The sequence below is a fragment of the Mustelus asterias genome, unplaced genomic scaffold (assembly GCF_964213995.1).
Source record: "Mustelus asterias unplaced genomic scaffold, sMusAst1.hap1.1 HAP1_SCAFFOLD_98, whole genome shotgun sequence".
NCBI lineage: Eukaryota > Metazoa > Chordata > Chondrichthyes > Carcharhiniformes > Triakidae > Mustelus > Mustelus asterias.
This window is the reverse complement of record NW_027590146.1, coordinates 430,766-454,376: the sequence shown is the minus strand read 5'-3', so window position 1 is coordinate 454,376 and position 23,611 is coordinate 430,766. Positions and strand designations below refer to the sequence as shown.

The 23,611-nt window shown below is 47.6% G+C and overlaps 1 protein-coding gene across 1 annotated transcript; it reads right to left on the bottom strand.

Annotated features, from left to right (window-relative positions):
- Window positions 1-14,678: 14,678 nt before the first annotated feature.
- Window positions 14,679-23,243, bottom strand: LOC144484287 (EEF1A lysine methyltransferase 3-like). The gene is made up of 3 exons (XM_078202815.1): window positions 23,223-23,243; window positions 21,142-21,253; window positions 14,679-15,073 (listed from the first exon to the last, which is right to left on the bottom strand). Exons 1-3 carry the CDS (start codon window positions 23,241-23,243, stop codon window positions 14,679-14,681), a joined length of 528 nt encoding a protein of 175 aa, XP_078058941.1.
- Between the last annotated feature and the right edge of the window lie 368 nt (window positions 23,244-23,611).

The following is a 23,611-nucleotide window of genomic DNA, read 5'->3' as shown; positions in this document are numbered from 1 at the left end:
GCCTTTCCAGCATCGAAAGATAAGACCATGGCCTCAACTCCACGACCTTGGGCATGAGTCATGATGTAAAGGAGCCTGTGGAGATTGTCCCCAGAGTAATGCCCTGTTCTACTAGTTTGGTCTGGGTTTATGATCTCAGTTTTTATCCTATGGATAATATAGATATTATTATCTATATCGATAACATAGTACAGATATTAGATATTGAAAATTGAGTACAGCGACACAAAAAGCAGCACTCAGCAGCTTTTGCTGGACTCCCTCACTATGGCCTTTGAGTTGTTCTGAAAGCAAACTATCAAGAGCTCTCCGCGCCGTTGTGAGGAAGGCCATCAAAAGCTGACGAGTGCTGCTTTTTGTGTGGCTGTACTCAATTTTCAATTTAATTCAATCCATTTTAATTTATTTTTCTTCCTTTTGGAACAGCGAATGAGATGATGCAACCTCTGAAACACACCATCACTCAGCCCCAGTAATGTCAGGGGTGAGGGACCTCTTGCTGCATTGAGTTGATGATGGTGTTGAGATTGTTGAAGGGTCCAGTGCCTGGAGCTGGGAGCGGTCACAAACTCCCCGTCCATTCAAACTGGCCACTGCAGCCGCTTGGGGACATCATTGCAGGCCGCCGTGTGATTGGCTGCTGGCTGCTTTGTGATGTCACCTGGAGACAGGTTATCACCCCTGGTTACGGCCAATCAGTTTGGGGGTCACTCTGGGAGGTTGGGTTTCAGAGCTGGTCTGATGCCAGCTACAGAGGATGCTGCCATGTAAGGCATGGCACACATCAGTTAGAATATGGATCTTATTAAGTGATTAAAGTGGATTGGGGACTGGCTATCCGACAGGAAGCAAAGAGTCGGAATAAATGGGTGTTTTTCCGGTTGGAGGAAGGTAACTAGTGGCGTGCCGCAGGGATCGGTACTCGGGCCGCAACTATTTACCATTTATATAGATGATCTGGAGGAGGGGACGGAGTGTAGGGTAACGAAGTTTGCAGATGACACAAAGATAAGTGGAAAAGTGAATCGTGTGGAGGACGGAGAAGATCTGCAGAGAGATTTGGACAGGCTGAGTAAGTGGGCGAGGATATGGCAAATGAAGTATAACGTTGATAAATGCGAGGTTATACACTTTGGAGGAAATAATAACAAATGGGATTACTATCTCAATGGAAACAAATTAAAACATGCTACCGTGCAAAGGGACCTGGGGGTCCTTGTGCATGAGACGCAAAAGCCCAGTCTGCAGGTGCAACAGGTGATCAAGAAGGCAAATGGGATGTTGGCCTATATCGCGAGGGGGATAGAATATAAAAGCAGGGATGTCTTGATGCACCTGTACAGGGCATTGGTGAGGCCGCAGCTGGAATACTGTGTGCAGTATTGGTCCCCTTATATGAGGAAGGATATATTGGCATTGGAGGGAGTGCAGAGAAGGTTCACCAGGTTGATACCGGAGATGAGGGGTTTGGATTATGAGGAGAGGCTGAGGAGATTGGGTTTGTACTCGTTGGAGTTTAGAAGGATGAGGGGGGATCTTATGGAGACTTATAAGATAATGCGGGGGCTGGATAGGGTGGAGGCGGAGAGATTCTTTCCACTTAGTAAGGAAGTTAAAACTAGAGGACACAGCCTCAAAATAAAGGGGGGTCGGTTTAAGACAGAGTTGCGGAGGAACTTCTTCTCCCAGAGGGTGGTGAATCTCTGGAATTCTCTGCCCACTGAGGTGGTGGAGGCTACCTCGCTGAATACGTTTAAAGCGCGGATGGATGGATTCCTGATCGGTAAGGGAATTAAGGGTTATGGGGATCAGGCGGGTAAGTGGAACTGATCCACGTCAGATCAGCCATGATCTTATTGAATGGCGGGGCAGGCTCGAGGGGCTAGATGGCCTACTCCTGCTCCTATTTCTTATGTTCTTATGTTCTTATTCAGTATGGACATTGCACAGAGAAACTGTCAAAATGGTAGGTTAGAAAGGAGGTCACTGCGTTCACAAAACTGCCTCTGACCATCAGGTGACACTGCTGTGTGGATCCCAGGACCCAGTCAGGGAACTGAGTCACTGCCTCACAAAGAGAAGGGATTGTGACTGTCGGTGACAGCAGCCCGAGCGAAGCAGCAGATTCTGGAGAAATCTGAGCACAACCACTGCTGGTTTGAGGTTAGTTATTGGTTTGAGTAAAAACAATTAAACTCATTCTGACTACAGCCAGGGAAGAGATCCAGACATGACACATCAGGAAAAACATTAAACTGCTTTTCTGACCACAGTCTCTGAAGCCTCAGGACACCACAAGAAGAATCCGTCCATTCTGGTGACAAACCAAGGAGCAGACGAATCTCTCCCTGAACCTCAACCCACACAGGAACTGACTGTTCATCGATTGAAGAAACGATCAGAAACCAACTTCATCCCTTCAAGAGGATCCCAGAAACATCTTCTACCCCGGCTGTCAAAACCCCTTCACTGATCCTTCACTAAAGGAGATCTCTCATCAGGACTGCAACTTCGATCATCAGATTACAGCAGAGAAGTGGTGTGGGAACATTTCCTTTTTCACTCCTGTAACCTTTGTAGAGTGAGTTAGTGAGTGAATGTGAGACTGTGAAGTAGCATCAGTTTCTTGGTTATTTAGCTTCTTGTTTTATTTTTAAATTGTTTTTCATACAAAAATGGAAATAAATGAATATAATCTGAGCTGTTTTGTGCTGCAGGATGACATAGATTGGGACCGGAATATTGAAGGGTACAAGATGTTTGGGAAGGACAGGAAGTGAGGAAAAGGTGGAGGAGGACTAGCTCTATTAATTAATGATGGTGTTAACACAATAGAGAGGGATGGACTGAGCTCAGGAAACCTGGATGGAGAAACGGTTCAGGAAGAAATTTATGAGAAACGATAAAGTGAAGAAGTCTCTTGTGGGATTGACAGGCCCCTAAACAGTAACCACACAGGAGGAACAAGGTATAAAGGAGTTTGTCAGAAAGAGATGGCGATTATCATTCCGGATTTTAATCTAGATAAAGACAAAAATCAGACGGACAAAGGTAGCCTAGGTGAGGAATTGATAACTATTTTCAGGATAGTCTATTAGAACAACAGGTTTTGCCACCTACGAGAGAGCAGGCTATACTAGACCTGGGAAAGTACACAAATAAGGATTAATTAATGACCTGATAGTGGAGGCACCCTGAGATAACAGCCATCAGAATGTGATGGAATTTAGCATTCATTTTGAGGGAGGAACTGAGTCTAATATTCGAAACTGAAATAAGTTTAATATTTCACAATCCACAGACTAGATATATTCAACAAGAATGAAAAATTCCCAGGGGCAGGGGAGGGCCCACCCTCTGTGGTTAGTTAGAACAGATAAAGACAGTATCAAAGTTAAAGATAAAACATATTTGAGTGACAGATCAGAAGATTTGGCAGATTATCAAAAATAGTAAAGAATGACTGAAAGATGAACAAGGAGGGGAAGTTTAGAGTTCAGTAGAAAGCTCGTCACAAATCTGAAGACAGATGTTGAGAGTTTCCACAGATATTTTTAAACAGAAATGACTGAAAGTGAGTGTTTGTCCACAGAAAGTGAGCCTGTAGAATTAATAATGGGAAATAAGGATATGACGTGCGAATTGAACAGATACTTTGAATTGGTCTTTACAATCGAAGAAACAAGTAACACCCACCCTGCCCTATGATGCTGAGAGACCTTGTTTCAGTTATGTCAAAGTCCTCCAATGATTGGATATGATGCTTAAGGTGGAGGGTGGTTGTTTTCCATGTGTTTCCATGTTTTCCTGTAAGCAGTTCTTACCATGTTTATATGTTTGTTCCAATGCCTGCATAATGTTTAAAATTGTGTACATATGTTGTTACTGAGAGTTTTTGAAATTAAAGGGGAGGAGTGTTATATATGTAGTTTGGGGTGTTATGCCCCTTTAAGAGACCGGGATAGGTGACCCAGGGAACAAGCTGGGGAAGCAGTATTAGAATGACTATGCAACTATGAAGACGTTAAGTAAACTGTTCCTTGTTTTAATTATACTGACCTAAATGGTTGTCTTTTTATTGTTTATAATTAGATGGAAACATAATAGTTGGGCCTGGGACACTACCCTGAGGAACTCCTGCAGTGATGTCTTGGAGCTGAGATGACTGAGACCCACAACCACAACCATCTTCCCATGTGTCAGGTATGACTTCAACCAGTACAGAGTCCCTTTAAGAAGCACTGTCTGTGATCTTTCCCCATCATTCTGTAACTCTCATCAGAAATTAGTTTACAACAAGATTCTGAACTTTTACTTCAATCCTAAACCCCAAATCTATCCAATACAGCACGGTGATAGTGCCACACAGCACTCACTGTGAAGGTGGGACTTTATCTCCACAAGGAGTGTGCAATGGTCACTCCTACCACTGCTGTCATGGAGAGATGTATTTGTGGCAGGCAGGTTGGTGAGGAAGGGGTCTTGTATGTTTTCCCTCTTGTTGTTCCCTTCACTTGCCACAGACACTCTGTGTCCTTTAGCGCTCGGCCAGCTCAATCTGTGTGTGTATGAGAGAGAAAGAGGAGGCTGTGTGTGTGTGTGTGAGAGAGAAAGAGGAGGCTGTGTGTGTGAGAGAGAGAAAGAGGAGGCTGTGTGTGTGTGAGAGAGAGAAAGAGGAGGCTGTGTGTGTGTGTGTGTGTGAGAGAAAGAGGAGGCTGTGTGTGTGTGAGAGAGAAAGAGGAGGCTGTGTGTGTGTGTGAGAGAGAGAAAGAGGAGGCTGTGTGTGTGTGTGTGAGAGAAAGAGGAGGCTGTGTGTGTGTGTGAGAGAAAGAGGAGGCTGTGTGTGTGTGAGAGAGAGAAAGAGGAGGCTGTGTGTGTGTGTGTGTGAGAGAGCTGGTATGTTTGCATGTGTGAGAGAGGGAGGTGAGGGACTGGAGTCAGTGTGTGTGAAATAGAGAAATTGTCAGAGTGTGTGTGTGTCTGTGAGATAGAGTGGAGTCAGTGTGAATGTCTGTGTGAGAGAGAGAGACAAGAGTTGCAATGTGTGTGTGAGTGAGAGTGTGAATGTGTGTGAGATCGAGGAGAGCTGGTATCTTTATGTGTGTGTGTGTGTGTGAGAGAGAGGAGTGAGATTGGGATCAGTTTGTGAGCAGACATGTGTGAGAGAAACACTGTGTGTGTGTGTGTGATAGAGAGGTGAGCGCATGTATGTGTCAGAATGAGGGATGTGAGTGAGAGGGATTCAGTGTGTATGGCTGTGTGTGTGTGGAATAAAGAAAGAGGTGTGTCTGTGTGAGAGAGAGATGACAGAGTGAGTGTGGGGGGGCCAGTCCGTGCTGCGCGCCGGATTGGGTAGGGACACTGGGGATCAGCTTGTTAGTGTGTGTCTGTTGTGTGTGAGCAAGGAGGAGAGTCTTTCTTTATATCACACACACACCCCTATACACAGAATCTCTCCCCCCTCTCTCACTCACACCCATCATTCTGACTCACACATGGAAGCACTCAACTCTCTATCACACACACACACACACACTGTTTCTCTCACACATGTACGCTCACACACTGATTCCAATCTCTCTCTCCTCTCTCACACACAGAGATATCAGCTCTACTCTGTCTCTCACACACACACTCTCCTTTCACACTCTCGCTCACACACATTGCAACTCTTGTCTCTCTCACACACATTCACAGTTTGTGTGTGTAAGAGGAGAGTGTGGTGTGTGAGAGACAGTATGGAGCGGTGTGTTTGTGTGTGTGAGAGAGGAGTCTGTGTGTGAGCCTGTATGTGTGAGCGAAACAAGATGTGTGTGTGTGTGTGAAAGAATGAAAGAGGAGTGTGTGTGTGAGAGAGAGAGAGATAGTGTGGAGTGTATGTATGTGAGAGAGAGAGTGTGTCAATTTTTGGCATGTGTGTGTAAATGTAAGATAGGGAGGGAAGTGTGTGTGTCTGCGCATGCGTGCATATTTGAGTGAGAGAGAAAGAGGAGGGTGTGTGTGAGAGAGCTGGTATGTTTGCGTCTGGGAGAGAGAGGTGAGGGACTGGAGTCAGTGTGAGAGAGAGTGTGCGTGTGAGAGAGAGTGTGTCTGAGAAAGAGTGTGCGTGTGAGGTAGAGCGTGTGAGAGAGAGAGTGTGTGTGTGAGGTAGAGCGTGTGAGAGAGTGTATGTGTGTGTGAGAGAGTGTGTGTGCGTATGACAGAGAGTGTGTGCGTGTGAGCGAGAGAGTGTGCGCGAGAGTGTGTGCGCGAGAGAGAGTGTGCGTGAGAGAGTGTGCGAGAGTGTGTCTGAGAGAGTGTGTGTGCGTGTGAGAGAGTGTGTGTGCGTGTGAGAGTGAGTGTGAGTTTGTCTGAAAAAGTGTGTGGGAGAGAGTGTGTGTGTGTGACAGTGTGGGCGTAAGAGAGTGTGTGCCTGAGAGTGTGCTTGATTGTGTGTGTGTGAGTGTGTGAGTGTGAGAGCGAGTGCGTGTGAGAGGGAGTGCGTGTGAGAGGGAGTGCGTGTGAGAGGGAGTGCATGTGAGAGGGAGTGCGTGTGAGAGGGAGTGCGTGTGAGAGGGAGTGCGTGTGAGAGGGAGTGCGTGTGAGAGGGAGTGCGTGTGAGAGGGAGTGTGTGTGAGAGGGAGTGCGTGTGAGAGGGAGTGCGTGTGAGAGGGAGTGCGTGTGAGAGGGAGTGCGTGTGAGAGGGAGTGCGTGTGAGAGGGAGTGCGTGTGAGAGGGAGTGCATGTGTGAGGGCGAGCGTGTGTGACGATGAGCGTATGCGAGGGTGAGCATGTGTGTGTGAGAGTGATGTGTGTGCATGTGTCGGAGTGTGTGCATGTCTGACAGTGTGTCCATGTGTGAGTGTGTGTGTGCGAGAGAGAGTGTGTGCGAGAGAGAGTGTGTGCGAGAGAGAGTGTGTGCGAGAGAGAGTGTGTGCGAGTGTGTGTGAGTGAGAGTGTGTGTGAGAGTGAGAGAGAGAGAGAGTGTGTGCGAGAGAGAGTGTGTGCGAGAGTGTGTGAGTGAGAGTGTGTGTGAGAGTGTGAGAGAGAGTGTGCGACAGAGTGTGTGTGCAAGACTATGCGAGAGAGAGTGTGTGCCAGAGAGCGTGTGTGTGAGAGAGCGTGTGTGTGAGAGAGTATGTGAGTGTGAGAGTGTGTGTGTGCGAGAGAGCGTGTGTGTGTGCGAGAGAGCGTGTGCGAGAGAGTGTGAGTATAGGAGAGATGTGTGGGTGAGAGAGTGTGAGAGAGTGTCAGAGAGAATGTGTGTGAAAGAGTGTGTGTGTCTGTGTGTGTGTGTGTGTGAGAGAGGGTGTGAGGGAGACCGTGTGTGTGCAAGAAATAGGAGTGTGTATGTGTGTGTGTGTAAGAGAGAGAAGTATGTTTGCGTGTGTATCTCTTTGTATGTGGAAATGTAGGAGTGTGTTCGTGTGTGTTTACATGTGAGGAAATTGGAGGTGTTTGTGAGTGAGTGATAATGTTTTGGATAACTCTCACTCTGAGGGTTCACATCCACCCTCATTGCCACACACCAACACACTCACACCCGCTGATATTGGGAGTGAGACGGACAGACACACACTCTCCCCCGAATGGTCATCATTATTTATTACTCATGTTTTAACATTATCAATTCATTGCTTCAAAATTGTGTTCATTGCTCAGCAAGATGTTTCTTTTTATATCTGAGCTTTATTGTTGAACTCATGTTTAATGTTGTGCCAATCTTTTTCTTTCCAATATCTGTTCATCGGCCCATTGAGTGAGAAAATAACTGAACCTGGCTCTACACAAGAAGGTTGGAGCAGCCGGTAACCACTGGACCAGAGGAGGAGATTGCAGGTCTCTCACCTTCCTTTCTCAGACGGGCTGGAACAGAGATAATGAAGACACAGAAACATACGCTGACCATCCACCAGAGGAGCTTCTAGATCTTGGCTGACTCTTTGCTGACAGAGTTTATGAGAAGGAAGTTGTTGCAGAAACAAGTGATCCGCTGGAAGAGGAGCTCCTGGTTCTTTGTCTCCACTGTCAACGCAGACGCAATCTCTCTGGTCTTGAGGAGTTTGCTCCAATTGCTGAAGGAGTCATGGGAAAGATCAGCGGCCAGATGGTAGCAGTGGGCAGAAGCTGCTGTCCCGCTCCACCAAGGTGTTTGTGCCCCAGGAAAAGGACAAGTGAAGGCAAATGTCCACAACTGGCGGCAAGAGAGCAAGAGCACTGTTGGAGATTGAAGACTCGGGGGACAGTGACCCCCGGGGGGTGGTGGAGGGGGTGGAGGGGAGAGGAGCTGGACACAAACTACAAAATACAGGAGGGAGGGGAGTTACATTCGTATTATCTGTGATTTTCATTTACAATTAGCTTGATTCTGTTGTCTGGTCTGCGCTAGTTTTAAGTGAAATCTGTTCCACATGTGACGTGTTTTATATGCGATTGAGTCTTGTAAATAAAAGGTTAATCCTGCTGCTCAGTAATTGGTGCGAATATTACTCATTTTACAACCTGTATAACTGTATTTATTCACAATTAAGTGCTGTTAAAGTCAGTTAATAATCGGATTCATGTGTGTTTTCTCGTGAAGTTTTATTAAATCAGTCTATATTTCAACAATTGCCGACCTAAATTCCCAATGGAATTTCACAATTCACTCCCTTTCATTTGAGTTGTTAGATTCACTCAACCTGTGATGTGAGACATGCAACTCCGCCTGGGAGTTCACTCCCTCCCGCTGCAGCTTGACAGACATGTTCATCGATATGGTGGGGAATGCGGAATAGTCTGTATTTTGTCGAGTGTTAGCCGAGGTTCATGACACCAGACGACAATTTCATGGTCACCTTACACAACGTAGGTTCCGGAATAATGACCATGAAATCGCCGTCTCGTGATAAAAGCAAACTATTTGGTCCAATACAAACCTCACTCCCCAACCTCTCTATCCCCCTCCCCAGCAACTACCTGAAGCTAAATTAATGTCACAACATTACTGCCATCTTTTACCCAAAACTTAGCTTCAGACCGTGTCCCTCTATATTTAACCAGCCCGTCTCTGACATCTCCTCCAGTCACACAACCCTGTGAGATGTCTGCACCGCTCTAATTGTGGCATCATGAGCGTTCCACATGCAACATGACTTGCATCGATAAACTCTCATCTCCAACATTTCAATTGAAATTTCAAAGCTCAATGTCTTTGAAGCCGAATGGTCCAGATTGCCATGGCCTTCAATGTGAACAGGTTGTTAGTGATGTGACTACAGAGGTTGCCTAGGAAACAATGACTGAACACAGGGGGTGAATGTGAGAAGCTGAAGTTTCCACTTGAAGACATTCCCAGTGTCTCTGAGCAGCTGAACTGGGGAAGCCTTTGGGCAGAGACTGTGCTGCTGCTATTGCCCTTCCCGGCCACCAGGCGTCGCTGTAACGCTCCCGGGGGCTGCCTGTGCGCATGTGCGGGACGGGAATGCTCCCAGAGGTCAGCGCGCGGGACGCCGCCGCATTGATGCCGTCTCCCCTGGCAACCGCAAGATGGTCGCCGCCTCCCTTGGCAAGGGAATATGGCCGCTGGCCGTCTCCCTTGGCAACGCAAAATGGCCGCCGGCGGTGGGGGTGTCATTGCGGCGCGTGCGCAGTGAGGTGTGTCTGCAGCCATTGTCCAGGTTGCCCCCAGTGGATGGGGTTGGGATTGTGCAGCAGATGGAGCAACAATCCCAGTTTCAATAGGGGGACAGAAGCTGCAATGCTGCCCCCTGTTGGTCACTTCTCCCAGTCTCAGCATTGCAGAGTGTTTAAACAAGAGTGCATTGTCACAGCAGCACCTTGACCTTCAGTTTCAGTTTATTTATTAGTGTCAGAAGTAGGCTTACATTAACACTGCAATGAAGTTACTGTGAGAATCCCCTAGTCGCCCACACTCCGGCGCCTGTTCGGGTTACACTGAGGGAGAATTTAGCACGGCCAATGCACCCTAACCAGCACGTCTTTCAGACTGTGGGAGGAAACCGGAGCACCCGGAGGAAACCCACGCAGACACGGGGAGGGGACAGTCCGGGAGAAAGCTCCATTCCAACTGTCCCTGGAGTGTCAGATTAACCTGGGTCACTCACGCACCCCCGGCTAAGACTCACCTCCCTCAGACAGTGAGACCCTCCTGTATCACTCACCTTACTGTAGTCAGATACCCTCAGACTCAGCACTGGGCCCTGGGCGTGTTCTTTAAATGCTGCGATCGATCATGGAGGAAAGAGTTGGGAGGATTTTGATTTGATTTGATTCATTATCGTCGCGTGTATTGGGATACAGTGAAAAGTATTGTTTCTTGTATGCTGTACAGACAAAACATACCGTTCATAGAGTACATCGGGGAGAAGTAAAAGAGAGGGTGCAGAATGTAGTGTTGCAGTCATAGGTAGGGTGTAGAGAAAGATAAATCTAATATGTAGCAGGTCCATTCAAAAGTCTGAGGGCAGCAGGGAAGTTCTTGAGTCGGTTGGTACGTGATCTCAGACTTTGTATCTTTTTCCTGACGGAAGAAGGTGGAAGAGAGAATGTGTGCATGAGGTCCTTAATTATGCCGGCTGCTTTTCTAAGGCCGCGGGAAGTGTAGACAGAGTCAATGAATGGGAGGCTCGTCTGCGTGATGGATGGGGCTACATTCACGACCTTTTGTAATTTCTTGCAGTCTTGGACAGAGCAGAAACCAGACCAAGCCGTGACACAGAAAGGATGCTTTCTATGGTGCATCTGTAGAAGTTGGTGAGAGTCGTAGCTGACATGCCCAATTTCCTTAGCCTCCTGAAGAAGTAGACGTGTTGGTGGGCTTTCTCAATTATAGTGTCGGCATGGGGGGACCAGGACAGGTTGTTGGTGATCTGGACACCTAGAAACTTGAAGTTGAGACCCAAATGACAAGTTGTCATAGAGTCATAGATGTTTACAGCATGGAAACAGGCCCTTTGGCCCAACTTGTCATGCTGCCCTTTTTCTTTTAACCCCTAAGCTAGTCCCAATTCCCCACATTTGGCCCATATCCCTCTACATCTATCTTACCCATGTAACTGTCTAAATGTTTTTTAAAAGATAAAATTGTGCCCCTCTCTACTACTACCTCTGGCAGCTTGTTCCAGACACTCATCACTCTCTGTGTGAAAAGATTGCCCCTCTGGACACTTTTGTATCTCTCCCCTCTCACCTTAAACCCATGCCCTCTAGTTTTAGACTCCCCTTTGGGAAAAGATATTGACTATCTATTGTGTGTCAACCAAAGAATAGCCACAGAATGAAGGAGGCCATTCAGCCCATTCAGCTGGTGTCGACTCTCTGCTAGAGCAATCGAGCCAGTCCCACTGCTCCACCATGTCCCTGGAGCCCTGCAAATCTTTTCCCATCAGCTTCCCATCCCATTTCCTCCGGAAAGACAGCGAGGAGCAGAGAGGAAAGAGGGAGTTGGGGAATGGAAGGTTTCATCTGATGTTCTTTTTGGCAGATGCTCTGTGGCGGATAAAGCCGGCAGCTTCCTCCAGAAAGCAGCACAGAGTGAATGGAAGGGGCAGAATGTGAGTGAGATGAGACACGAGAGAGAGAGAGAGAGAGGGGTGAAAGCTTTCTGTTTGTCAGCAAAAAGCACAATGGTGGCCCTGTGTCCTTCAGGGAGCGGCCCAGGCCCAGGTCCATCGACGACGCAAAGATCATCGCCAGAGGCTCTGCAATCTCTTCCCTCGCCTCCCACAGTAATCTGGGGTACTTCCCATCCGGACCCGGTGACTTATCTATCTTGATACTATTCAAAGTTTCCAACACATCCTCTTTCTTAATGTCCACATACTCAATCTTTTCAGTCCGCCTCAATCCAGGTCTTTTTCCACAGTGAATACCGAGGTAAAATATTCATTAAGCACCTCTGCTATTTCTTCCGGTACAGACTTTCTCACCTTCACCTTTTATATGTCCTAGTCCGTCACATCTCATCCTTTTACTCTTCACATATTTATAGAACGCCTTAGGGTTCTCCTTAATCTTTCCTGCCTAGGCCTTCTCGTGACCCCTTCTGGCTCTCCTAATTTCTTTCTTTAGTCACTTCCTACAAGCCGTATACTCATCTAGATCCCTATCATCGCCTTGCTCTCTGAACCTTTTGTACGCTTTCCTTTTCTTTCTCACTAGATTCAGCGCAGCTTTCGTGCACCACGGTTCCCATAACCTACCAACACCTCCCTGTCTCATCGGAACGTTGTCATGCAGAACTGCAGACAAGCATTCCTTGAAAATCTGCCACCTTACTTCAATACTTTTCCTCGAGAATGCCTCCTTCCAATTTACGCCTCTGATCTCCTGCCTGATGGCTTCATATTTCCCCTTACTCCAGACAAAAACTTTCCTAGCTTGCCTGATCCCATCTCGTTCCAATGCTAGCGTAAAGGAGATAGAGTTATGATCACTATCCCCAAGATGCTCCCCCACTGAGAGATCCGACACCTGTCCAGGCTCATTAGCCAGTACCAGGCTTTAGTTCAGTCGGGCAGCATGGTCGGTGCAGGCTTGGAGGGCCGAAGGGCCTGTTCCTGTGCTGTAAGTTTCTTTGTTCTTTGTTCTTTGTATCAGTAAAGGAATTAAGGGTTGTGGTGATAGGGTGAGTAAGTGGAGCTGAGTCCATGAAAAGAACAAAGAACAAGAACAAAGAAAATTACAGCACAGGAACAGGCCCTTTGGCCCTCCAAGCCTGCACCGACCATGCTGCCCGACTGAACTAAAACCCCCTACCCTTCCAGGGACCATATCCCTCTATTCCCATCCTATTCATGTATTTATCAAAAGATCAGCCATAATCATATTAAATGGCAGAGCAGGCTCGAGGGGACAGATGGCCTACTCTTGCTCCTCGTTCGTTTGTTTTTATGTTCTTTTTTCGATTGGCCATGCTAAATTGACCCTTAGTGTCCAAAGGTGTGCAGGTTAGGTGGATTGGCCATGCTAAATTACCCTTTAGTGTCCAGAGGTGTGTAGGTTGGGTGAATTGGCCATGCTAAATTGACCCTTAGTGTCCAAAGGTGTGCAGGTTAGGTGGATAGGCCATGCTAAATATGTGGGGTTCTGTGGATCAGGCGGAGGGAAGAGCCTCGGTACGATTAGAGAGTCTGTGCAGACTTGATGGGCCAAATGGCCTCCTTCTGCACTGTAGATTCTATGATTTTTATTTTCAATGCAGTGAGAGTTTCTGCCTCTATCACCTATTCGGGCAGTGAATTCCTGCACACCCCACTCTAACACCCTCCTCCCTAACCCCTCCTCCCTAACCCCTCCTCCCTAACACCCTCCTCCCTAACACCCTCCTCCCTAACACCCTCCTCCCTAACACCCTCCTCCCTAACACCCTCCTCCCTAACCCCTCCTCCCTAACACCCTCCTCCCTAACTCCCTCCTCCCTAACCCCTCCTCCCTAACACCCTCCTCCCTAACACCCTCCTCCCTAACCCCTCCTCCCTAACACCCTCCTCCCTAACCCCTCCTCCCTAACCCCTCCTCCCTAACACCCTCCTGCCTAACACCCTCCTCCCTAACCCTTCCTCCCTAACCCCTCCTCCCTAACCCCTCCTCCCCACCATTCTCGGGGTGAAAGCACTTCTAAAAACCTTCTAGCCCAATTATCTTAAATCACTGCTGCCTGATTATTCAGTCTGCAAAGAGCACTAATTACCTTCCTGCTCTATCCATGCCCCTCGCAAATCTTTACACCTCAGTTAAATCTCTCATGGGCCTCCTCTGTTCGAATGAATCACATTGTGCACCTATCCAACCTTCTCTCACAGTTAAAATACTGAATTTCTGGCGCGGAGTTCTGACTGACGCTTCCAGCAAAAGTATTTGTTCTCTTAAATGTTGAAAATCACCTCAAAATGTAGCAAAGATAATGAATCAAAACCAAGACAGTCACCGGTTTATATCTCATCGTATTTTAATTCATTCTTGAGACGTGAGGGTCGTTGGTAAGTCCAGAATTCATTGTCCATCCCTCATTGTTCTTGAGAAGCTGTTGATCAGTTTGTTATTTGAACTACTGCAGTCCCACAATGCTTTGAGATAGGGTCACCCCCCCCCCCCCCACCACCCCCCCCCACCACCCCCCCCACTTCCCCACCCCTCCCCCTCAGTATTGAAGAGCTAATTCATTCACGTCTGGTCAACACTGCCGCATCCCGCTTAATTCAAACAAGATTGTGGGCAGAGTTTTACAACTCCTCCCACTGCTGGGATTTTCCGGTCCCGCTGCAGACAATGGAATATTGAACAGCTCACCATATTTTCCAGGCCCGCCCTCCACCGCGACAAGGCCGCACCATTCTGCCCTCTGTTTCTGTAACCATCACACAGGAGAACGCAATAGGAGAGGAATGATCGGACAGGGTAAATCCATCATTTCTGAGTTGCGCTCTGCACGGTTCGAAGTGAGCTCGGTGTAAGGTGAATTAAGATGGCTGTCAGGTTGCCTCAGCATCCAGTTAGTCTTTTCAGAATACAATGATACCAATAAAGACGGGGACAGTGCATCAGTGTCGGGGTTAAAGTGAGATCCAGGAACAGGGCGAAATAAAAAAATCTCACTCTGTGCACCATTCAACTATCCAACTCTGGGATGTGAAGCCCATCTGGATCTTGTATATTTCATTGATGTGACCTCTGAGATTCTCTGCAGCATTAACCCGTTATGCGACAGGCTCTTTCCTGGTAATTTTGTACAAATTGATTTCTTGTTCTGGGACACTGTGAACAATTGTGGAATCAAAATGAGTTGGAAGAACCTTCTCGTAGAAATCGATGACTCCCATGTGTTTGCGCATCTTCGAGCAGAAGTAAATGGTGGTACTTTGTTTGCTCAGGTAGAGCAGGGTCGTTATCAGCGAGTGGAATTCTGATGGCCTGTAGATGATATCTGAACCAAAGATGAAGTCATAGTCTGTGGGGAACTGTTTGTGGTCTTTGCCCCACAGTAAAGCAGACACTTTTGCACGCTTGATGCCGACCTCGGGGATGTTTTTGCTGACGTTGTACTGTAATTGAATCACAACATTCGGTTGGTCAGTCAAAGTTACATCACCACCTGCCGGAGGAATGTTAGAGAGGAACTTATTTCCATTTATTGCTTTTCTGTGACAGTCCTGTAAATGGTAAATGTGGACAGAGAAATCCTGGACAGGGCAGATGAACACGGCGAATGATGCACTTTTGCAGTGATTTGGCACTGAGTACTGGGCAGAGCAATCGATCGCCTTATTCATTGGGCGACATTTATTGACCTGTTTTCAATAACTCTTGATGGAATTTTTTGGAAGAAAGAAAAGGTGATCACATCGTAAGAAGCCTGACACGCCAGGTTAAAGTCCAACTGGTTTATTTGGAATCACGAGTTTTCAGAGCGCTGCTCCTTCCTCAGGTGAGTCACGAGTGTATTCACCCGAGCTAGTCCCACTGACACCCAAGGGGCAATTTAGCACGGCCAATCCACCTAACCCACACAGCTTTCAGACTGTGGGAGGGAACCGGAGCACCCGGAGGAAACCCACGCAGACACGGGGAGAATGTGCAGATTCCACACAGACAGTGACCCAAGCCGGGAATTGAACCCGGGTCCCTGGCGCTGTGAGGCAGCAGTGCTAACCACTGTGTCACCGTGCCAGCATGCCGTGAGTTGGACTGGCTTCTTTAAAAAGCCTGTCACCTGATTGGCAATCTTCATTTTATCACTAAACTGAAATCTTTCTCTTTCCATTCCAACCTGACTTGATTTCATTGGACTGATACGATGCCACTCGATGCTTCTATCCATGGTTGGATCTTGCTGAATTCAACGTCCTGCGTGATTTCGTTTCAAAACATATACTCCTATATAAGCCCCTCCTTCCTACATTCCCATTCTCCTTACATCACTTGCTACTTCCATGTCCTCCTTCCTGCTATAAGGAAATATAAGATTAGGAAGGTACTCAGTGCACCCGCACTTGGATTAATTAAACAACTACAATTTCAGCTATAACTGCCATTGGCTCTTGACAGATTGGTGCTGGTACAGAATAGTTAATGACTAGAACTAATGTCAAAGTTGATTGGCAGGGATGGCTACAAGGTTCTGTGGCTGAATTTTCTGGTACATACTGGGTGTCCTTGATAGGTATGTCCCTGTCAGGCAGGGAGGAAATGGCCGAGTGAGGGAACCATGGTTCACGAAAGAGGTGGAATGTCTTGTGAAAAGGAAGAGGGATGAGGAAACAAGGTTCAGATGGCTCGATTGAGGGTTACAAGTTAGCAAGGAATGAGCTGAAAAAGGGGCTTAGGAGAGCTAGGAGGGGACATGAGAAGTCCTTGGCGAGTCGGATCAAGGAAAACCCCAAGGCTTTTTACTCTTATGTGAGGAATAAAAGAATGACCAGGGTGAGGTTAGGGCCAGTCAAGGACAGTAGTGGGAACTTGTGTATGGAGTCAGTAGAGATAGGCGAGGTGATGAATGAATACTTTTCTTCAGTGTTCACCAAGGAGAGGGGCCATGTTTTTGAGGAAGAGAAGGTGTTACAGGCTAATAGGCTGGAGGAAATAGATGTTCGGAGGGAGGCAGTTTTGAAAAAACTGAAGGTCGATAAGTCCCCTGGGCCTGATGAAATATATCCTAGGATTCTTTGGGCGTCAAGGGATGAGATTGCAGAGCCTTTGGCTTTGATCTTTGGGTCCTCACTGTCCACGGGGATGGTGCCAGAGGACTGGAGAGTGGCGAATGTTGTTCCTCTGTTTAAGAAAGGGAATAGAAATGACCCTGGTAATTATAGACCGGTTAGTCTTACTTTGGTGGTTGGTAAATTGATGGAAAAGGTCCTTAGGGATGGGATTTACGACCATTTAGAAAGATGCGGATTAATCCGGGATAGTCAGCACGGATTCGTGAAGGGCAAGTCGTGCCTCACAAATTTGATAGAATTTTTTGAGGAGGTAACTAAGTGTGTTGATGAAGGTGGGGCAGTTGATGTCACATACATGGATTTTAGTAAGGCGTTTGATAAGGTCCCCCATGGTTGGCTTATGATGAAAGTAAGGAGGTGTGGGATAGAGGAAAAGTTGGCCGATTGGATAGGTAACTGGCTATCTGATCGAAGTAAGAAGTCTCACAACACCAGGTTAAAGTCCAATAGGTTTATTTGGTAGCAAATACCATAAGCTTTCGGAGCACTGCTCCTTCGTTAGATGGAGTGGATATCTGCTCTCAAACAGTGCACAGACACAGAAATCAAGTTACAGAATACTAATTAGAATGCGAATCTCTAAAGCCAGCCAGGTCTTAAAGGTACAGACAATGTGGGTGGAGGGAGCATTCAACACAGGTTAAAGAGATGTGTATTGTCTCCAGACAGAACAGCTAGTGAGATTCTACAAGCCCAGGAGGCAAGCTATGGGGGTTACTGATAATGTGACATAAATCCAACATCCCGGTTTAGACCGTCCTCATGTGTGCGGAACTTGGCTATCAGTTTCTGCTCAGCGACTCTGCGCTGTCGTGTGTCGTGAAGGCCGCCTTGGAGAACGCTTACCTGAAGATCCAAGGCTGAATGCCCGTGACCGCTGAAGTGCTCCCCCACAGGAAGAGAACAGTCTTGCCTGGTGATTGTCGAGCGGTGTTCATTCATCCGTTGTCGTAGCGTCTGCATGGTTTCCCCAATGTACCATGCCTCGGGACATCCTTCCCTGCAGCATATCAGTTAGACAACGTTGGCCAAGTTGAAGAGTAGGTGCCGTGTACCTGGTAGATGGTGTTCTCATGTGAGATGATGGTTTCCGTGTCGATGATCCGGCACATCTTGCAGAGGTTGCTGTGGCAAGGTTGTGTGGTGTCGTGGTCACTGTTCTCCTGAAGGCTGGGTAGTTTGCTGCGGACAATGGTCTGTTTGAGGTTGTGCGGTTGTTTGAAGGCAAGAAGTGGGGGTGTGGGGATGGCCTTAGCGAGATGTTCATCTTCATCAATGACATGTTGAAGGTTCGACACCGCTCGACAATCACCAGGCAAGACTGTTCTCTTCCTGTGGGGGAGCACTTCAGCAGTCATGGGCATTCAGCCTTGGATCTTCAGGTAAGCGTTCTCCAAGGCGGCCTTCACGACACACGACAGCGCAGAGTCGCTGAGCAGAAACTGAGGACGGCCTAAACCGGGATGTTGGATTTATGTCACATTATCTGTAACCCCCACAGCTTGCCTCCTGGGCTTGTAGAATCTCACTGGCTGTTCTGTCTGGAGACAATACACATCTTCACAGCTTCACAGCTCCAGGGTCCCGGGTTCGATTCCCGGCTTGGGTCACTGTCTGTGTGGAGTTTGCACATTCTCCTCGTGTCTGCGTGGGTTTCCTCTGGGTGCTCCGGTTTCCTCCCACAGTCCAAAGATGTGCGGGTTAGGTTGATTGGCCAGTTTAAAAATTGCCCCTTAGAGTCCCGAGATGCGTAGGTTAGAGGGATTAGCGGGTAAATATGTGGGGGTAGGGCCTGGGTGGGATTGTGGTCAGTGCAGACTCGATGGGCCGAATGGCCTCCTTCTGCACTGTAGGGTTTCTATGATCTTTCTATGATCTCTTTAACCTGGGTTGAATGCTCCCTCCACCCACATTGTCTGTACCTTTAAGACCTGGCTGGCTGTAGAGATTCGTATTCTGTAACTTGATTTCTGTGTCTGTGTCCTGTTTGAGAGCAGATATCCACTCCATCTGACGAAGGAGCAGTGCTCCGAAAGCTTATGGTATTTTGCTAAAGCATCTGCTTTAAGCTGGCTGTGTCGATCTAAAACCTTTTCTCACCGAAAACACCGATTATTCATGCCCTGGATTTTTCTGGTGTTCACTTTTCTGCTACCCCTCTCCATATCCCTCCTCCTCATCGTCTGCCATATTCCTGTAGCCGGCTTGTGCCTGTACGATCTCTCCATCCTGTGGACAGTGTCTGTGCTATCGTCTGTTTTATCACTGATTGACCTATTTGTGGCATAAAAGCTGTGGGTATAGAATGTTTCCCCAAGAATTTTTTAAGGCCTCTAACTTTTGATCATATAAAGGTATCTTTGTCTGCAAATTTAACTCCTGTTAAAACCAGGAGCCTATCCAGATTGGTCACTTTAGCACAGTCCAGTAACTTAAATGCCAACAGGGACTGTGGAATTTCCAGCCAGTGTTTTTGTAGCCTTATATATAGTCTGTTAGATTCCATCACATATTCTTCAATAGAAATATCCTCCGATTTCCGAAAAGTATCAAAATCTGACCAGGCTTCACACGCAGTTAATCAGTCATCCTGAGAAATCTTATCCATAAAGGTTAATAAATTATCCAGAGCTTCCTCCGAGTCCAAATGTTCCGACTCCAATTCAGAAAATACTTTGACTAACTTTACTTCTTTGTGGTAAAGAAAGAGCCAAGGCCGTTCCTTGCTTTCTTTTACTCAAAGCGGTGACCGTCGTCCACATGAAGACTTTGCTTCTCCATTGGTCATAAGGTTCAGTTTCTGAAAATAATGGTGGATAGTCATATCCTGACACTTTCACTCTGGGTTCAGCCATTTTGTTGTCATCTACTCACTCCGCAGTGGATTAGAATTCTTCTCCCTTTTTTTTCTTTGAAAGAGTCGTAACTTGCAGCCCTTGGAACCAACAACCATCCTCTGCTACCACTGTTTGAGCCTCTAAGGTTGCAGTTTAGTAAAGGAGACGCAAGTTCTGCTTCTTCATAAACTACCTTTATTTCTTTGATCCAACTCCACATCCAATTCTCCATCGACCCCAAGTGCCGCCTGAAGCCCCTTTATATATCACTGGATAATTGACATCAAATTAGGACTTAACAGGAAAGTCTGTTAACCCATTCCTAACATATAATGTGGGAAAATTTGAGGTTGTCCTCTTTGGTGGGAAGAATGCAAGTGAAGAATGTTATTTAAATGGAGAGAGGCTGCAGAATTCTGTAGTACAGAAGGATCTGGGTGTCCTTGCACATGAATCACAAGAAAGTTAGCATGCAGGTACAGCAAGTTATTAGGAAGGCAAATGGAATGTCCATTGCAAGGGAAAAGAGCATAACAGAATGGGTGTGTTGCTCTAAATGTACAAGACATTGGTGGGACCATCCCTAGAGTTCTGTGTACAATGCTGGTCTCCTCACAGAGGGATATATTTACAGCAAAGATTCACTAGGCTTTTTCTGGGATGAAGGGGTTGTCCTTTGAGGAAAGGTTGAGCAGGTTGGGTCTGCACCCATTGGAATTTTGAAGAAAGAGGAATGAACTTATTAAAACATATGATTCCAAGTGAGCTTGTCTGAGGATGTTTCCCCTCTTGGGTGAATTTAAAACCTCCCATTTAAGACAGATGTAAGGTCTAATCTCTTTCTCTTACAGGGTTATCGATCTTAGGAATTTTCTCGCCCAGAGAGCAGTGGGGCTGGATCATTGAATATATTCAAGGCTGAGTCAGACAGATTTTTGTTCGACAGAGGAGGGTTTAAGAGGACATGGGAGAAAGACAAGAAAGTGGCCTCACTTGGTCAGACATGATCTTGGTAAATGGCTGAGCAGAGTCAAGAAGCTGAATCACTCTATTTCTTATGATCTTGTACATTCCCTGGATATTTATATTTTTCCCACTTCTCTTGATGTTTATTGCAAGGTGACTGGAATTTAAGAGTGTGGGTATTTTGCTAAAAATGCATGATTGAGGGGCCAAATGGCCAACTCCTGTTTTTAATCCATTTGCTTGTGTTATTGATTAGATTCAAAAGATTCAAGCTCTTTTTAAAATATTACACTGAATGTGCCAGAATTAATTCTTGGCTCAAAAGGCAAAGATGTTTTTCTTTAATGTATTGATGTTCAGATTTACAAGAATACCAATTGGAAAGGGAACAACAATTTATACTTCATGAGGGGAATGTCCCAACCAATCAGCTCTCTCTTCACATGCAGTATTAATTGTTGTTCTCCTACCCTTGCACTTTTGCCGTGATGAGTGCAAGATGAAAAGCTTCGACAACTTGTCTCTTTTTATTTCAGAAATACTCAGCCCAAGGTCTTGTCATTGTGCATAGTGACCGTACCACATTTTACTCTCCTCACACCTACAGAGTGTTGTCTCTTGACGTTTTCTTCACTTACCCAGCAGGATGGCAAGAATCCCCACCAGCCCAGTTCCTGCCCCCAATTCAATCACCTTCTTCCCAGTAAAATCCATGTGTTCCTGTTCAAAGTAGCGGCAGAGAACTTTGGCCTGAAAGAAAAAGTTGAATTAACATTGGAATTAATTAGTTCACCTGAAACATTTAATGACATTTCTGAAAGTCAGGACCCACTGCAAGAGAGGGTGCTCATCCAGTGTGTAAGATGTTGAGAGGTATTGATAGAGTGGATTCTCAGAGGCTTTTACCCAGGGCTGAAATGGTTGTCACGAGAGGCCACAGGTTTAGCGTGCTGGGGAGTAGGTACAGAGGAGATGTTAGGGGTAAGTTTTTCACTCAGAGGGTGGTGGGTGCGTGGAATCGGCTGCCGGTAGTGGTGGTGGAAGCGGATTCGATTGAGTCTTTTAAGAGACTTTTGGATAGGTTCATGGAGGTTAGTAAGATAGAGGGTTATAGATGAGCCTAGAAGGTAAGGAAATTGTTCGGCGCAATTTGTGGGCCGAAGGGCCTGTTTGTGCTGCAGCTTTTCTATGTTCTATGTTCTAAATAGTTTCACAGGGAACAGAAACACAACATCTTAAACACCATACAGCCATCGAAGCATTGTAGATGGAAGGGTATTGTGATGCCTTTAATCAGGCAATTGAGGTTGGCCTGCTTGCGTATGAAGTCCCTGATTGAAACCAAGGACAATGCCCTGGAAAACTAGAACCAACAATGAACCTTTCCTAAATAGAAGGTAGTAATTGTAGGTTATTGATAAATGGATGGTGTTAGCCATTGGTGATGCATCTTTCATATTTATTCTTTGAATATTTGTAATTGTTTTGTAATAACGTATTTGTAATAAACAAAAGGAATCCCTGACTGAAACAGAGTCCTGGCCGGCGAACTGGCAGGAGCTGGAGGCCAAAGTCTCCGCTCGCCTGAGTCACTGGACAGGACTGCTCCGAGTGCTGTCCTACAGGGCGCGAGTTCGCATCATAAACCAGCTGCTCGCCTCCATGTTGTGGTACCGGCTGGTCCCTTTGACCCCTCCCCCTGGCTTTGTTACAAACATCCAGAGAACCCTCCTGCGGTTCTTCTGGGACAACCGACTGCACTGGGTCCCTGCCGAGGTTCTGCATCTCCCGCTTGCGGAGGGCGGTCAGGGTCTCGTGTGCCTTCGCACACAGGTAGCGACCTTCCGCCTCCAGACGCTGCAGAGATACCTTTACGTCGAGCCTCCTCCACGATGGTGTGCCCTGGCGACGGATTTCTCCCGCCTGTTGCACGGCCTGAATTATGACGTGCAGCTGCTGCATATAAATCTGGGGCACCTTCCGACCTCGCGGGAGTTGCCCGTCTTTTACCAGGACCTCCTCACTGTCTGGAACACGGTCGCCTCGCGACACAGTGTCAGGAGCAGCGGCTCTCGTGCGAGAGCCACTGCTCAGGAATCCGCACCTCCAGCCGTATAACTTCAGGTGGCTGGCGGAGAGGAGGGCTGTGGATGCCGGGGTGACCAGAATCGGGGACGTGCTGGATGGCGGAGGAGCGGGCTGGATGAGCCCCCGCGTGCTGGCTGAGCGCGCGGAGATGGCCGTCCGGCACGCGTCCAAAGCCATCCAAGACCTCAGGATGATTGTGCTCAGACCTGAGGGCACACGCAGTCTCGAGGCGGCACAGGCGTGCGGTGGGATCCCGCCCGAGCGTTCCCCTGCTCGGATGGAATTTTACATTGGCCCCAAACCTCGACCCCCCCCTCCCGGGTCAGGTACCCCCACATCATGAGCCACCTCATGGAAATGCCCCCAGTCCCCTTTTCTACCGCACGGAGGCGTTTCCTGTACGGGCTGCTGCTGCACACCTTCCACTGCCGCGTCCTCGCCTGTCGCCCGGATACACCATGGCGGCCTTGTTGCCACCGGGTGGCAGAGGTCCCCAGTGGAAGTCTCTCTACGGAGAGATCTCCCCCCCACTATCTTGGGGACCTGGGGTGGAGGGTGCTGCACGCAGCAGTACCGTACAACCGTAGGTTGTACCGGTTCACGGGGTCTCAAGTGTGCCCCTTTTTGCAACCTTGTGGAGTCCGTGGACCATGTCTACGCTATGTGTTGTCGGCTGTACAACCTTTTCAGTTTTCTAAAACAGCTTCTTTTGATGTTTTGTTTGCACTTCAGCCCCACGCTCCTGATCTACGGGCACCCGGTGCGGAGAGGGGCGGGGAAGGAAGAGGAGCTCCTCGTGGACCTGTTCCTGGGCCTGGCGAGGCATTCTATCTCCCGGTCCAGGCAGCGGGCGATCCAGGGGGACATCCAACCCGACTGTCTGCCGCTCTACCGCGGCTATATGTTCATGTCCGGGTGTCCCTGGAGAGGGAGCATATGGTGTTCCGAGGGCACCACTGATGCCTTCCGTGCCCGCTGGGCACCGCAGGGACTGGGGTGTATTATTGACCCCCTTAATCA